This window comes from Monodon monoceros, unplaced genomic scaffold (assembly GCF_005190385.1).
Source record: "Monodon monoceros isolate NGI ecotype Baffin Bay Population unplaced genomic scaffold, NGI_Narwhal_1 Super_Scaffold_4, whole genome shotgun sequence".
Lineage (NCBI taxonomy): Eukaryota > Metazoa > Chordata > Mammalia > Artiodactyla > Monodontidae > Monodon > Monodon monoceros.
The window spans coordinates 11,563,789-11,581,539 of record NW_021703781.1 but is presented as its reverse complement, the minus strand read 5'-3'; the positions used below and the strand labels follow the sequence as shown (position 1 = coordinate 11,581,539).

General features: G+C 41.2%; 1 protein-coding gene across 2 annotated transcripts; it reads left to right on the top strand.

The window, feature by feature from the left end:
- Positions 1-2,191: 2,191 nt before the first annotated feature.
- Positions 2,192-14,249, top strand: MRLN (myoregulin). 2 transcript variants are annotated; one of them, XM_029245821.1, is made up of 3 exons: positions 2,192-2,282; positions 12,087-12,198; positions 14,022-14,249. In XM_029245821.1, exon 3 carries the CDS (start codon positions 14,041-14,043, stop codon positions 14,179-14,181), a length of 141 nt encoding a protein of 46 aa, XP_029101654.1. In that variant the 5' UTR covers positions 2,192-2,282; positions 12,087-12,198; positions 14,022-14,040; the 3' UTR covers positions 14,182-14,249. The 2 variants fall into 2 exon arrangements, with proteins under 2 accessions (XP_029101654.1, XP_029101655.1); XM_029245822.1 differs by lacking the exon at positions 2,192-2,282 and having other exon boundaries at positions 11,733-12,198; positions 14,029-14,249.
- The last annotated feature ends 3,502 nt before the right edge of the window (positions 14,250-17,751 follow it).

Genomic DNA, 17,751 nt, shown 5'->3' with positions numbered 1-17,751 from the left:
TGATCATATAATAAAGCTCATCTCATTAGATATGGCCTGATTATTTACCCAGGCATAGCAAGAGTGGTGCTTAATGTATAGACCTTTTAAAGTTTGCTTTGCTGGAAGTCTTCATAACGAGTCTTAGAATGGACCTTTAAAATCTTCTTGAGGCTGGGAAGCCAAGCCGAGAACTAACCATCAGGTTTCACCTGCATTACCCATAAATTTGGGTGTATTCCTCTTTTCTCAAGGTCCCTCAGATAGCCCAGCTTTCCTGGGCCCACCAGCAAGAGTTCATCCCACTCACTTGTAAGCTGGGAACCCTATAAGCCACGTACCACACTGCTTTTCCCAAGAGAGCTTTGTAAGCACTACCCCCATAAAGTCAACCCTAGTTCCTTAAAACTGACTGGTCTTATCTAATTCATTCTCAACTATAACATTCTGGACAAAGCCTTTGTTGTATAATCAATGTTTTCTATCATATCCTGTTAATAAGCAGGTTTTTAACCACTGCACCACCAGGGAAGTCCCTCCACGTCCATTCTTAAGGGAATTTTCATCTAGCTTAAACTGTAATTTCTACTGCTAAAAGCATTGAGTGCTGAAAAGGGTGGCAAGCTTTGTTCCAAGCACTCCTGATACATCAGAAACTCTTCCGAAATGTCACTGGCTTTTTGAGAAGCACTTATTATACAGTGGAGGGGAGGTTGCCCTTGGGTGAGTACAGTGTGTTATCTCTCTTTAACCCCAACTTCTTTTTTTCCCAAAGTCACACCATGTGATTCTGAATCATCCAGGTTTGTAGAAGGTTAAGTCATTCTTTTTTTTTTTTTTTTTTGCGGTACGCGGGCCTCTCACTGTTGTGGCCTCTCCCACCGCGGAGCACAGGCTCCGGACACGCAGCCTCAGCGGCCATGGCTCACGGGCCCAGCCGCTCCGCGGCATGTGGGATCTTCCCGGACCGGGGCACGAACCCGTGTCCCCTGCATCGGCGGGCGGACTCTCAACCACTGTGCCACCAGGGAAGCCCCTGATGCTAATTTCTTAACTTTGACAACTAGAAAGACGATGAACGTTAAAATTGTGAATATTTTTAATAAAAATACTTAAGATATAATAAAATAAAAAAAATAAGGCCCGGTACCTGCTCCACTGCCTCTCACCCATCTATTCAGCTGGTGTATTACTTTCTCTTTATAACAATGGCCTCCACGGAAAAACACTCACTGTGCGAGGTTTGCAGTGAGATGTTCTGGCCTCCCTACCGCCAGCAGTTAGTTGAAAAACAGTTTAATTTGGAAAAAGAATAGTTACCAGGCCTGAGCCAGGGTGAAAGGCAGCTGGATCCTTAAGAATGGGGCAATTCGACAAGCATTGTTCCCTTCAAGTTTGTATCTTTTTATATTCCAATAGCTTATGTGTGATCCTCAGTTTTCTTTTAACACTTCAGTCAGACACAGAGTCAGTGTTTAATATAATTTACGTCTGAAGACAGGCCGTTCCTGGTCTGAACAATATGATGTCAGTGCTTGGGGGAGGGGAGGCATAGACTTGAATTTTTTGGAAATAAGGCTTTTCAAAAGGGAAGACCCACTGTAAACCAGTAGCCAGGTCACAGCTGCACTTCCACTCTTCGGACTTAAATTCTACAGTTTCCCTCGTATGTATGATGCTGTCCCAAGACCCACTCCGCCTCCGCATGCCCGAGCACACACATACATACACTTTGCCAGGAACGGTTTTGGAATCATTAAGGGAAGGAGGTAAACACACGCTCACAGGTAAACAAACCTCAACAAATTGCTCACGTGCATTTGAAAATCCATTTGTTTATGTTTGAAAAACGGAGGAAGTCAAAGTGAACAAGGCAAAAATGCATAGCTTGAGAAGATATTCAAATAGCCATGGAAAAGAATTACTCAGCAAAACAAAGGAAAGTATGACATTACAGGACTCGTGACATTTTTCAAGAGAGTAAAGAGGTTTTGGTTAGTTGATTGTTGAACCCTGAGGGCCTTTGACATAAGAGTCTGTTGATTGTGGAGGGGCCCAGCCCCGCCTCATGGGTTATTTGGGCCTGAGGGTATTTTTGTCATAATTTATCCCACCTGTGTCTGTCACTTCCTCCCCACTCTCCTCCCGTGACAGCCTGGCTCAGGTTTCTCAGGAAAGTGCTAAGCCAGTTATTAATAACAGCCCAGCGAGCCTCGCAAGCCACCCAGGAGCAGATGGTGTTTGTCACAAAAGAGAGAGATCATCTCCTTGACTTTGGACTTCGCTTATCAAACCCCTGAACAGTAAGTTTTGGTTTTTGAAAAAACGTGGCTTTTAAAATGTTGATGGAGGAGGAGAGTTTAACGGTAATCTTGCTTCCTTCTGGTAGAGGGAATATAGTAAGCGCAAAGACGCCGAAAGCCTGTTTCCCCTCCCTGCATTTCAACGTCTTTCCAGTTTTTATAAGGCTGCTTATAGGATTGATCAAAGAATTAGAATTCGATTTCTTTCTGGCTCAGTAAAGGCAGGAGGAGAAGCAAGGGGTTAATAAGATCTCAGTGACTTGAGCCAGCCTTGTGGCCATGCTAGATATTTCTGCCTTTCTGTGTTTCCTCTCTAAAGAGAGGATTTCAGTGATTCCAAAGAGAAATTTCACATATGGAAAGTGTCTGCAGGGGAATGTTGGGTGGGAGACTTGGGCCCTGTCATTTTCCATGTTTGAGATTTGGTTCAGAGAGGGCACCTGTCACATTCCACAGATTCACTGCCTTCCTGAGATTTTAGCCAAAGGCTTTGTGTTTGCAGCCTTTTTGATAATGGTTGCTTCTGAGAGTCCTGCAAAGTAGGTCACTGTGTTTTCTGTCTGGAAAAGGAGGACCCTGAAGCTGGTGCCCTGCCTGGTCCTCTGAGGAAAGGTGAAAGCTGACACTCCGGTCCCTCCTCAGGACTACGGACTAAGACAGTTTTCTGCTTTGGTTACATACATTCAATTCTCCTGAACATGTGCATCAGGCTTCTAAATAAGGGAGGCATCACAGGGAAGTGGAAGGAGGCAGATGCCGGCTTGGTATTGAGCCCTGGCTCAACAAGCTGTGTGACTTAAGCAAGTACTCAACCTCTTTGAGTCTCAGTTTCCTTGTTTGTGAGATGAGAGTTATAACCTGTTTGACACGGTGGTGGGTTTTACTCATAACGTGTCTAAGTGGCCAAGTATGGTAATATTATTAATGAAATCCCTCATTTGAATTTTTCCTGAATCTTCTTAACCTGGAGCCTCCAATGTGGTCTTTGATGGGAAACTGTAAATTGCAGAGACGATAATTGGCTTTTACTGCTTTTAATAGCTTCATCCTTAGGATGGTATCAGCAGTGGGAATGCTGAGGATGGGGGCATCGGAGGATGGCATATGGTTAGCTCAGGACATTAGGCTACGGCTAAGATCAATGATGACGGGGAACTTCATCAAAACAATTTCAAAGCATAAACTATTATTTTAATAAACTTATCTGCTCTGCTATAATCAGCATTCTAAAATTTTTCTGGGACTTGCCTGATGGTCCAGTGGTTAAGACTCCGCACTTCCAGTGCAGGGGGTACAGGTTTGATCCCTGGTCGGGGTCCTAAGAGCCTGCATGCCGCAAGGTGCAGCCAAAAATCAGTAAATAAAAATAAACTTTTTCTTTTGCTTATGTGCTTCTGTGGTTCCAAAGGACTGCTTTCCCCCCTTGCTAGCTTCGATTCTGTGTCTGGATGGGACAGAAAGGAGGGTTGTCTCAGAGAATAGCTGCTTCCCAGAGTGTTTCCTTGTACACTCAGGAGACAGGATGAGATTTTTGTTTTCCACTGCAAGCTGTCATTCTGCAAATGTTTATTTAATTCCCACTGTGTGAACACACAGTGCTAGATTAGCAAAGGGTCAGTAAACTCTAAATATGGTAGGAGAAAGAAGTCATTTCATGAGTAACTCTGTTACAAGTCAGAATGGGCTTGTTCCGTGGTACATGACAAGTACAGACAGGATCTGGCTGGCATTCCACAGGGCCATCGCGTCCAATACTTATCCACCGAAAGTGGGCATTATTGGTCAGACTTCCCCTTGGAGAGCTGTACGTTCTTAGAAAATGATCCAGTGCTTTTCAGGGCTCCTCGTCGGGTTCACCTTCTAAGTAACAAGCTTCTGAGGCACAGAAAAACGCACCATAAAGTCGCATCTCATCCTCCCCGCCTCCAGTTTTTTTTTTAATTGAGCGCCTGTTTTGTTCCAAGCCCTGTGCTAAATGATAGAAATATAATTTGGGGATTTCCCTGGTGGCGCACTGGTTAAGAGTCTGCCTGCCAATGCAGGGGACGCGCGCGAGTTCGAGCTCTGGTCCAGGAGGATCCCACGTGCTGTGGAGCAACTAAGCCCGCGGGCCACAACTACTGAGCCTGCGCTCTAGAGCCCGTGAGCCACAACTGAGGAGCCCACGTGCCACAACTACTGAAGCCTGCACGCCTAGAGCCCGTGCTCCGCAACAAGAGAAGCCATTGCAGTGAGAAGCCCACGCACCGCAACAAAGAGTAGCCCCCCTCGCTGCAACTAGAGAAAGCCCGCGCACAGCAACGAAGACCCAACGCAGCCAAAAATAAATAAACAAACTTATTCATTAATTTTAAAAAAGAAATATAATTTGGTCTTAGAAGAGGTCACAGTTTTTCATTGAACTTGAAATTCTGTCCTCCAACCTGGCCATCTACCTTCTCAGCTAAACTTGACTCCAGATAACACTTAGCTGGTTTCCGAAATCAAACCTGCACCTTAATAATTCACCAGTGAATTTAGGCAGAGGAGTGTATGTTGCAGGCTGAGAAGGTAGTTTAAAAGGTTTGGCCAAATGCTTTTACTAAAGTCAAACAGGTCCAGAGACCTCTCCTCCACCCCAAACCTGGAATGACACACGTTTGGATATGTGAGTTCTGCAGATAAAAACCCCAAACGCAACGAATAAGCACCTGGCCTCAGCCCCACTCCTGCTTTGTCACAACGTGGAAGAACTGGTGGCGAGTGGCACTGCCCTGTGAGGTTCCCGGGCCACAGCTCTGGGCAGTTCATCTGGCCTCGTAAGAGTGCGCTACAGCTGTGATTCTTGGCAAGGGCTGGGGAGCTTGGCAGGGAGAAGGTTGAAAACATTTTGATTATTTTGGTTCCAGAATCTTTCTTAATGTAAAGTACCTATAACTGAGTAATTTATGTCTTCTTAGGGGCAATGCCATCTCCTATTTGGGGGCAGGAATGGGGTAGCGGGAAATCTCAGCCTTTGGGAGTCTTGGTAGTGGATGATTAAGAGGAGGTGCTTGTTCATATGTAGAAAAACAGTTCATTTAAGGGCCGGAATATTTACTCAAAACATTTGAGGCACAGTCATAGATGGCAGAAGGCCCAAACTGGACAGATATTGACATGCAGAGAAAGCATGAGAGATACAGTTGAAGAGGAGAAAAGAAGAGGGATTCCACACAGGTCTGGGACCCCCCTGTACCCCTGGGGGATCGGGTGGACCCTCATGGGTGCTGCCAGGGCAGACAGTACCCTGTGGCCTACATGTCTGTGCATCTGCCTCAGCTTCCTGGGCTTCCCATCGCTTAAGTCCATTTGTTTGCTCTCGTCCATTGAGTCCATGCTCACCCCTCTCCCTCCTTGTTGGACTGCAGGAAGTGGCCCCCTTTCTGACTCCAGTGCTTTGTCATACCCTAACCATTATTTTATCAAGTGCCCGGCAGCATGCTGGGCTCTAGGCTCACCTCTTTTACCAATCCTGAGATGCTGCAGTGGCTAAAGCTTTGGAGCCAAACACACTTCCATTCAAATCCCCGGTCATCCCCGGTGTGTGATCGCGAATAGCTCACTAAAGTCTCGGGTCATCAATCTCTCCAACTAAGGAAATAGGAGAATTAGTAACTCACCTCATAAGGCTTTATGAGATTAAAATCACAGTGTGTGTAGGCCCTTCTTAACTGTAGTTACGAATAAAAGCCTTTCAATCCCCTGCAAAACAGATTGTCTCTGTCTCCACATGGGGTGGCAGGTGAGGTGAAATGTCCGATCCACAGCTCCAGCACTAATACCAGCCAGAACCAGGATCGCAAACCAGTTCCATCCGGCTCCCAAACCTTGCTGACCCACCATCTGTGACAAGGCACGTGGTTCTGTTTCCAGGCGAAGTCCACTTTGTCGAGTTTTGTGAGTCTGACCTGCCAAGTTTTCCAGTTTTCACTTGTGACTTATTCTCTTCTGGACGCCCTGGTCTTGCCTTGGCCTGAATCAAAGCAGTTGGGAGGTGATGAAGATCGAATATCTTCAAATAGCCAAGTCTGGTGAAACACAGAATCCAATTTATCATAAATGTCAAAAAGTCGCTGAGGCAATTATTATAGTAGCTCAGAAGAAAAGTAGCTGTGTGACCTCAGGCAAGGTGCCTTCTCTCGTTTGTCAAATGAGAAGTTTTAAGAAATTTCAAATTTCTTTCCCAGTGCCAACATTTCTGTAATATTTCCGATTTTCCACTACAGTTGTTTTTTTTAGCTGGAGAGAGAAAGATCTCCTTGAAATCGTGTCTTAATCAGGAAACAAGGTATAACAATCATGCCTGTAATCATTTCAGTGTCAAGCCATATGCCATTTATTATTATTCTCATTCAAGCTTCCTCACATACAATGCTCATATCACTGATGAGTTGATTTCTCAGATGTCTGTTAAATTCCCTTCCTCATGTAATTCCTCACATAATTAGTTCAGAAAATCACCTTGAACTCCATTGTAGAAGCTTACAGAACACACAAAACCCACTTACTGTTGAATATGCCTGAATTTCAGTTGACTTCTGAATAACTCATATTTGAGCGGTTTATGTCTCCTGTCCTACCACACCATCATCTATTTCTGGAAACTTAAGGGGACAAATCTCAATTATGCCAGAGAAACAGTAGCCATCCCAGCAGGACACTTCGAATCCTAAAACCCTATAGGCCAGTGCCAAACTCTTGTTGCCTTCCAACAACTTGACTAGCTTCCCTAATTACAAGCAAACAAAAACAAGAGCAAAAACATCAACAAGATATAATTCCCATATGATTTCTCAAGTTTCTAAAAGATTATTAAACATAAATTTTATGGGAAAGAGACATTTTCCTTATGGAGACAATACTGAAAATACCCAACTTCGTGATTTTATTTTTGAAGAATAAAAATTTGTGGGAAAAGTAGACTTAATATATGGTTTTTCTTGTCGTAATCGTCTTTTGAACAAAATGAACTTTTGGTCTTCCAAGAAAGCTTCTCCTTGAGGTGCAGTTATTAAATCAATATTTGTTGAAAACTGCTTAGCATCCAGTACCGTGAGGCAGTGGGATCCAGGATGGGTAAGGCCATCCCCACTTTCTAGGAAGACAGCCCTTCCAATGGGAGATGGCATGCAAATAACCACAATACATGGTTGTCAGTTGCAATATGTTACAGCAAGTGGGCAATAGATTCTGCCTGAGGGTGTCAGGAAAGATCACAGAGGAGGTACCTTGAGTTTCAAAGGATGAGTAGATGTGTGACAGTTTTGCATGTTTGGGTGTCCAAAGAGAAACTGAGAAGACTGATTTATTCAAGGGATACCATCTAGGAGGTAATACGGTAGAATATAATTAACAATGATAGTCACTCTTGCTTATTAAGAGTGACTTGTGCCTAGTAGGCACTCACTAGGCACTCACTAGGCACTAGGCACTCACTTGGCACAAGTATTGATATTATCTCATTTTATTCTCACACTACCCTACTCTTACTATCATCTCCATTGTATAGAAGTGCTAACTGAGGCACAGAGAGTTAATGTAACTTGTCCAAGGTCTCACGGTAAGTGGCAGATCCAAGTCAAACCCTATCAGTCTTATGTCAGACCCGCCTCTCAACCACCAAGTCCTGGAAGCATTCTTGTTATTTCTCTGTCCAGCTAATGTCGATAAGATCAAGGGGAGGAATTCATTGGCGGCCTAGTGGTTAAGACTCGGTACTTCTACTGCTGGGGGCATGGGTTCTATCCCTGGTCGGGGAATTAAGATCCCACAAGCCACGTGCACAACCAAAAAAAAAAAAAAAAGTTCAAGGGGAGGAACTTGTCAGTCATAGGTTGATCAGTGGGTGGATAACAAACTAATAATAAAAGAAAAGAAAATTGCAGAGAGTAAAAGCTAATAAAACACAGATTTTAAAAACTGAACTTTCACCTAATCGGGTTGCTAGACAGTAAGCTCGTAGTAGTGGCCTGTGAATGATCCATTTACAAAGAGCAGGTTGTTTTGATATGAATAAAACTGACTCCTGTAAAACTATTCAGGCAAATTTAGGGTTCTCAGGCCCAGAGGGATAACTGCAAGACTATCCATCCCATTGTTCAGCCAGCACTTCACATATACAGAAAGGAGCCAGGACTGAGGAAGAAGAGTGGCCATCGATAATTACATGTGGATATTTCCATTTCAGTCTAGTCCATTTCCTTTTCATTTGAAAACATTAATAAATCCATGTAGTTGAAACAGAGTGGCATCTGGGGATGGGAGTCCTGGGTTAGTAGCATCAAGGCTCCAGCATAGAACCTTAGGCAGTTGCTCCATCGCCCCAGTAGTGCATAATCACAGCCCTGGCACACACTAGACCCTTAATAAATGGTAATTATTATACTTTACTTAAGTGACCTATTCAGCAAGAGTGTCTCATGTTTCAACATTTGTCTCTAGGGAACTTCTGTCAATATTATCTTGACCATTAGATATTGATGGAAACAAGGAGTAGAATTAGCAAATTCTTATCAAAAAAGGAAATATTTTTGAAGTGTGACTCATGTGTTTAAGACTATAATCTTGAATCCAGTGAGAAGTGTTTTCTTTGGATTTAAAAAGAGACTTTGCAAAGTATGTTCTGTTCTTTATCTTGACCAGGAATCCACGCCCTAATCAGGGGAAATAGTAGAGGCTGAGAGAGATTGAGAAACAGGTGAAGTCTTAGTACCAGTAATAATTTTATATAATAGAGGGGGTTTTACTAGTTTGTTTTGCATTGTTTTATTTTTGCCAGGGGACCAAGCCGTTTAGCAAATGCACTATGGTCCCAGGAGTCAGAGTTGACTTGAGAAACTTTGTTTTATATAAAATCAAGATTATAAAGGTTTGAAAGGCCAGAGGCTACAAACTGACGGCAGGGTGAAGAACAGAGAATGCAGTGAAGTTCAACCCCCAGAGACCAAAAGTTACTGCTACTCGCCATTAGTCTAACTTACCTTGTAGGATTCCACTATTCAACCATTCAATGAACAGGTCAGTTTGGATTTAGATTATTTGGACTCTTGATGGAATCAAAAGAAAATATAATAAAGACAAGTTTTTAAAACTAGATAAGAGAGTGTTCATTCTATTTTAAGTATAACATTCTATAAATTAATTTCTACAAAATAAATTGATTCTCAGTGCCTTTTGGAAATAGGGAAAAGAAAGGAACGTAGAGGCATTTAAATGGGAGGGAAAATTATTTGCAGTCATCTGAAATTTCAACATGAAATATATTAGGCCCCAAATAACCTAGGATGTCTTAAATTTTATTTTATTTATTTTTTATACAGCAGGTTCTTATTAGTTATCTATTTTATACATATTAGTGTATATATGTCAACCCCAATCTCCCAATTCATCCCACCACCACCACCCCTGCCACTTTTCCCCCTTGGTGTCCATACGTTTGTTCTCTACATCTGTGTCTCGATTTCTGCCCTGCAACCGGTTCATCTGTACCATTTTTCTATAACCTAGGATGTCTTATATCAGAAATTGGAGGTGATGTTATTTTAACTACGACTTTTAAATACTGCATTCAAGATAAGACCACGGTCTTGAGATAGTCACACTCAATACATTCTAGCATACTTTTAGAAGTGTCCTAGCTTGTTTCAAATTTATTAATTTATTTTTTACATTTATTTAGTGCATGTTTTATCCGATAAGAAAAACACTACAAATCATTTTTTTTCCTGAAAATGCTGCTGTTAACTAGCCTTTCCTCTAAAAGAATGTCCCTGCAAAGAAAAAACATGTGATTACCAAGCTTCTAGAAAAGTAAGTAAGAACTAATTAGGCAAAATGTAAATCAAACACTGCGACAATCATAATTTTAATCCACAGTAAAATCTCAGTGTGCTAGTAAACTTACGATGGTGCAGAGTCTTGTCCTTCCAATGATTTAAATCTAGAAACAGATCTAACACTGAGAAGAACCATACAGAAACCACCAACATTCCTGTTTCTCCTGAACATTTTGAATGAGACTAGAACATGTTCTTTAGCCAAAGAGACAGTGTAAACTCAAGGAAAATGAAATGTCTCAGTGAAACATTTTAATGAAAATATGTAATTTATTGGATAAAGTGTAAGTTAAATATTTTCATTAAAATCTTTGACTGACATTTAATTTTCCCGAATTCATATTTGTTAAAATGTTTGGTTTGACAAAAATAAAATCAGTATACATTACTTTTAAGTATATGGGAAAGAAAGAGGACTAGCCGTTATGGGACTACTTTCTTTCGTTTTCTGAAGTTATATAAGCAACATCCTTTTAAATGAAAATGTGAGAAGTGGAAAAAGCAAGGAAAAAAAATCACATACAGTCCTTCACCCAAACTCGACCACTATGACCATTATTGACATTTGTAGATAGTCCTGTTTCCTTTTTTTAAATATTTCGATTGTGAAGTCTAACATACCTACAGAAAAGCCTATAAAATTTCTATGTGAGGTTTAGCAAGTAGTTAAAAAATGATTGCCAATGTAACCACCAACCAGGACAAGAAATGAAATACTGCTGGAGGCTCCCCACACCCGTGCAGCCCTTCCCTTCCCCTCACTAACACCACCACTACCCTGATTTTATGGTAGCCAATCCTTTGCTTTTCTTGATCAATTCACCACCTACACCATTGCCACCCACATATACACCCCTAAACCATGCACCTTTAACTTGGTTTTCCTACTTTACATAAATATATTTACACTGTGCATTTTCTTTTGTGCCTTGCTTTTTAAAAATTCAATATTATGTTTATAAAATTCACCACTGTTTTTGTATGTAGCTGGAGCTTAATTTTCATTATTGTAAAAATTCAATATTGTGTTTGTAAAATTCACCGCTGTTTTTGTGTGTAGCTGGAGCTTAATTTTCATTATTGTATAATATTCCATTATATGCATTTATCTATCTACTAATGGGTATTTGGTTTGTTTTTAAGTTGAGGATATTACAAATAATGTTTGGATATGTATCCTGGTGTGATTATCCATGCTTGTCCAGGAGTATAATAGGTGTTCATAAGGTATGGCTTTTAATCATAATTAAATATTTTAACATAATTTTCTAAGTAGTATTTTCTATTATTTCATAGTTGTAATAACCATCATTTTGTTGGATAATTTTCCATTTATGGCTAAATGTTACAGCCTGGTCTTTTGTAATAAATTCACTCCACTTTCTAATGCTTCTAGAGCTGGAAACAACTAAAATCTAGTCTCTTAGCAAGTTTAATGTTTATAACACACTTTTATGTCTATGCTCACTGTACTGTGTATTACAGTGGTCCCCGGGACTTATTTATCTACTCGTTGCACATGTGTAACCCTTACACATCTCTTCCATTCCCTCACCCCCTGAGACCTATTGTTTTAAAAGCGTGGTTTAGACTTCCTGCTTCCACTGCAGGGGGTGTGGATTCAATCCCTGGCGGGGGAACTAAGATCCCATATGACCCATGGCACGCCAAAAAATAAAATAAAATAATAAAAGCGTGGTAAGTGTTTGGCCTGCCAGGAAAATTATAGAGTTCAGTTTAAACTTTTTGTGAAAAGTTTAGTTTTCAGCTATACAATTCTGTGATATGTTGAAATCAACGTGTCACGTTTGCCGAACTCCACTCTTCGACATCTCCTTCCTGACTTCTTTGAGAGTCATTTTAGAGTTTCTCCAGGCAGGCTCCCTGCCCGGCCACTTCACAGACCTCCTCAGCATCCAATAAAAGCTTTCGCTGTGCTTTGACACAGGAACCAAGGTTGCTAAGAGACCACCTGTGCTGAATGCACTTTGTTCTAGCAAGAGCAGCTGGAGAGAAAACCCAGGAGCAGCATTATCAACCACTACCCGGGATTCAGTCAGGTGAGAAATGGGTTTCTGCGCACTCTTCGACCCCCACTAGTTGTCTGGTCTTTCCCTCACTTCCTATTCAGTCTCTCTCCTTACCGCTGTTGGAGAAAATTGAAGGTACCCCTCAGAGCACAGACTGAAGAAACACAAGATGGAGGTGGAGGCCATAGGAGGGAAGGAAAATCGCTTTGCGAACCCATGTGTTATTCTTACCCCTTCTTTCCCAAACATAGGCACAAGGAATTGTTGAACTTAAGGGAAATTCTAGGCGTTTACTTTGCCAGTGATTGCTGTGTAATTTGGGGCAAGTCATTCCCTCCTTTAGGAAGGGGGTTAGTTATCATAGAAATTAAGCAAGATTGCTAAAAGTGGAAGAAGATACTTGTATAAATCTCATCTATCTCCACCTCTCTCTTTCACCTTCTCTCTTAAAACTCAACCTGCCTTTTTGGGTTTGAGTGAAAAATAGCAGAAAATATTTTCCCACCCCGATCTTGCCACTTTCTAAAAATATTGATGCTCATTTTTTTAAATAAATTTTTTAAAGTTTATTTATTTTTGACTGCATTGGGTCTTTGTTTGCTGTGCGCGCGCTTTCTCTAGTTGTGGAGAGCAGGGGTTATTCTTCGTTGCGGTGCGCGGGCTTCTCATTGTGGTGGCTTCTCTTGTTGCATGCAGGCTTCGGTAGTTGTGGCGCGTGGGCTCAGTAGTTGTGGCTTTCGGGCTCTAGAGTGCAGGCTCAGTAGTTGTGGTGCACGGGCTTAGTTGCTCTGTGGCATGGGGGATTTTCCCAGAACAGGGCTCGAACCCGTGTCCCCTGCATTGGCAGGCGGATTCTTAACCACTGCGCCACCAGGGAAGCCCTTAATGTTGATTTTAAGTTGAGTGTGTATAAGGGACTTGGATGTAAGGCCAAGTTTACATTCCTGGAAAAAGGAGTTAAGAATGGTTCTAAACTCCCTACCTGACAGGCATGTGAAATGTTCCGACAGTGCACTAAAAAGACCACAAATTAATAATCTTTAAAAATTCCGTAATACTTAAAAAAATTAAGATATTACAAAAACTGATTAACACAGAAGTGTGGAAGAAATTAAAATATTTAATGTCTGGTTAAGTGACCAAAATATGAGAAAGGATTTTGAGGAAAGATCAGGGAAATGAAAAAAACCTTGTGTTGTTTTAATGTTTAAGAATTTTATCACATGCCTCTTTCCATGTCTTCAAAGTCTCATTTCCTGGTAATACCCACTGTACTGGTTAGAAGAATGGCAATTTCACTGATGCCATAAGAATGATTGTAAATGACTTTGCAGATAAGACTTCCAAAATAAACTAATTATGGATATCATTGAAAAGAGAGGGGTAATTCTGGTAGTTCCTTGAGCTGTTTTTGTTTGTTTTACAAATTTATTTATTTTTGGCTGCATTGGGTCTTCGTCGCTGCGCGTGGGCTTTCTCTAGTTGTGGAGAGCAGGGGTTACTCTTCATTGTGGTGCACGAGCTTCTCATTGCGGTGGCTTCTCGTGTTGTGGAGCACGGGCTCTAGGCGCGCGGGCTCAGTTGTTGTGGCTCGCGGGGTCTAGAGCACAGGCTCAGTAGTTGTGGCGCTTGGGCGTAGTTGCTCCACGGCATGTGGGATCTTCCCGGACCAGGGCTCGAACCCGTGTCCCCTGCATTGGCAGGCGGATTCTCAACCACTGCGCCACTAGGGAAGCCTTGAAAGACATTTCTTGATCACTGTTTCTTTCCAGTGCAAATATGAGATTGATTTTAAAGAATCAGGGTTGTAAATGTGTTCATTTAAGGACATTTTCTCTTTCTTTTCCCCCTAGGGAGCAGGAGCGTTTGGATATGATGTGTAAACACTGGATGTTAATTTCTACTACTAACCCCACAAGTCTGGAAGATGAAATTGTGGGAAGACTTCTAAAAATTCTGTTTTTTATCCTTGTTGACTTCCTGTCTATTATATATGTTGTTATAACTTCTTAGAAAGCTGACTTCCCTTACTTTACATGTGAATTTCATATTGAATTACAGTGAATAAAATTTTGTAATTTAGTATGTTGAGTGATTTTAATTTGATGACATCTCCAATTATTCTAGAGGCCAAAAGGACATTGCAATAAAAACAACATTGTATATTATTTAGTACTTTCTGGTTTATAAAACATTCACATAAATTGAAATGGAATTTTGTCCAAAAATCTACACTACTCTCATAAAACTTCTTGATTTTTAACATGATCATTAGTTGATAGATTGACTAAAATTTGTAGGTGTAATTATGAGTGAAGTTGTTTCTTAAGGATGCGTACCTATGTGAAATTTTATGTGGTTCTATTTCTTTAAATTTATTTTTAAAATTTATTTTATTGAACTATAGTTGATTTACAATGTTATGTTAATTTCTGCTATACAGCAAAGTGATTCATTTATACATATATACATTCTTTTTCATATTCATTTCTATTATGGGTTATCACAGGATATTGAATATAGTTCCCTGTGCTGTACAGTAGGACCTTGTTGTTTATTATATGGTTCTATTTTTAACACATTAAGCTTAATATGAGATGATCTTTCCATACTGTATACTAATAGTTTATTCTCATTTTCTTACATACACATTTCATCTGTGTGTAGGTAGATTGTTTTTCTTAACCCTCCACAATTTTATGTTTCTACTAACAAAAACTTAAAGTTAGGAATGGAAATGCTTAAACAACATTCTTTTAGGAAGATAGAACTTGTAAGAAAGGAGAGAAAACAAGGTGCAACCTGTGTTGATTTTCTGTTTGGGACTAAATGCTCACAGTATGTCATTTAATGTAAGGCTCCCAGTAATCCTAGGAGGCAGGAGTGAGTGGTCCCATTTCACAGATGAACACACTGAATCCTGGAAGAATTATGCTAGCTGGAGACCATACCTAGGAAGTGGCAGAACCAGATCTTGGGCCTTCACAATCCATCATATCATATTGCCTCCAAAGGTAAATAATAATTAAACAAGTGTGGTTAAAAAACAATCTGTAGAGCTCAACGTTTTTTCACAGTAATGTTTTATTCAAGACCCTATGGCTATACTTTAGTATTGCCCTGATTTATTTTCTTATTCCACATTTAAAAATCTTCTATCGAAAAGAGAGATTAAGTTTACCCTTTTCTCATATCCAAATGGACAATGCATTCTCTTCCACAGTTTTCTTGACTCCCTCATTTTCTGACAGTGCTAAAATATAACTGTTGAACTTCTGCCCTTTAAGCCTTTGAAAAACAAAGTTCTCTTGTCCTTTAGACTTTTTGACATTTTGTATTGGACACACATGTTTCATAAAATCCTGAACTCTTCCATGTGATGACCATCTTCTCAGATTTGGCCCAGACATTAAATGCAAGGTTTCATAAGAGACCTAATGAAGTGTGAAAGGAATCTGGGACCTTTGAGACTTATTACTTCGGTGACTCTTACTTAACCTTTCAGCGGTGTTGTATATTTAACCATAAGCCAAACAGAGTCAAAACTATGTGAGCATTTGCTGTAACAGAATCTCTTTTTTCCCTACATAATATTGTCGAACACTTCCTTTTGGATATAATGTGGATGTGATGTGTTTCTCCCCAAGCCCATCTATGTGGGATTTCTTGGAGCCTATTATTAATCAGGCTGTTGACAGGGAAGTCAAGTCACTCCCAGGCTCAAGCAATTGCTTCTTCTCTGTGTGCTTCCAGGCAGTCAACAGTGTGGTTAGAAGCACGGATGCTGAAGCCAGGCTGCCTGGGTCCAGATCTTGGCTTCACCGCTTATGGTTTAATAACCTTACGTCTCTGCTTCCTTACATATAAAATAAGTGCCTGTGTCATCGGTTTGTCGAGAAGATGACATGAGATGACGGGTGCAACGTGCGCAGCCGAGTGCTTGGCACATGGAAGGCGCACAGTCCGTGGAGGACTGCTGTCGTCAGCATCCTCAGGTGATGCTGAGTGTTAGCGAGCCTGCATCACCCTGCCTGTTCTACACCTCCCCCTTGCCCTTAGAATGACCTCATGTTATCCCATCCCGTTGGCCCGAGGATGTGATTCTGTGCCCCTGACCCCTGGCAGAGTTCTGCGGCAAGTGTAGGTATAAACTGGTTGTAACTGCGGGGCTTTTATTTGGTTATGTTATTTGGGGACCCGGCGATGACAACTGGATGTCATAGTGTGACCCCAGACAGCAGAGGGTACTTGATGAATAGCCTATTAAAAGAATGTTCATTGATTGATTGATCGATTGATTCTTTTTTTTTTTAATTTTCTTTCAAATGGGGCTATAGTTGATTTACAGTGTCGTGTTTCAGGTGTACAGCAAAGTGATTCAGTTATACATATATCTATTCTTTTTCAAATTCTTTTCCCATTTAGGTTATTACAGAGTACTGAGCAGAGTTCCCTGTGCTATACAGTAGGTCCTTCTTGGTTATCTATTTTAAATATAGTGGTGTATTTATGGCAATCCCAAACTCCCAGTTGATCCCTCCCTTCCCACCTTTCCCCTTTGGTAACCATAAGTTTGTTTTCTAAGTCTGTGAGTCTGTTTCTGTTTTGTATAAGAAATCGGAGTCTTAATATGCAGTCGACGTGGCTTTGTCATTGGAAATAGGTCACTTTTCCTCCACTCTTCAAAAATATTTGTTCAGTTCCTTTTTGGCACGTGTGGTGCTGGGCGCCCAGGTCAAACCAGTGAATACAACATAGTTCATGCTCTCCTGGAGCTCATAGGTTAGTGGGGGAAATGAATGAATACCCAAATAGTGCAACGGCCACTGGGGGAAGTATTAGGATGGACATGCCTGGGGTGTTATGAAGGGTGTGATGAAAGGTGTTCTGAGGGCCACCACGAGCAGCAACTCCTGGGAGCTTGGGAAACATGCAGAATCCTGGTCCCCCCCCTCCCCCCGCAATCCCCCAGAGCTGCTGAATTCAGAATCTGCACCGTAACCAGATTCCCCAGTGGTTCAGATGCATTGAGAAGTGCTGATGTGGAGGGAAGCTCACGGACTTAGTGTTCCTACTGTTTGGCACCGAACAGGTATGTGACCTCGGGGCAAGTTGCTTAACCTCTCTGGGTCTGCTACTCCTCCTGTTAAAACAAAACAGAACCAAGAAAAAAACAGAAGTGGCATTAATACCATCAGCTTCATGTATCACATAGAAACACTGTGACTCTTAAATGAACTGGACTGATACTTACAGGGAGATAGATAACAGAAAGGAGTCCTAGAACTCTAAGACGTTGTTATAAACATCAAGAAGACAGGAGTAGCTCTGTGAAGTAAGGGACCTGTGACTACCTTCCGCAGGATTGGAAAAGGATTGTTTTCCTAAATGGCAACAATGTCCACAGCGTATACGTATGTATGCAGCCTGGGTTAGGTAAACACGAGTTTTCTGGAATTGAGTGACAAGTACTCTACAGTTGATGAAGCATTAGTGATTCTTTAAGTGTTCACGCGAATGAAATAACTTACAAGAAAACTAAGCCAGATAGCCATTCTGAGTTAGAATGGACAGTTCCTAACT

What these genes read in the sequence shown, in the direction of transcription:
- MRLN (XM_029245821.1), top strand. Translation starts at nt 14,041, where the DNA reads ATGATGTGTAAACACTGGATGTTAATTTCTACTACTAACCCCACAAGT.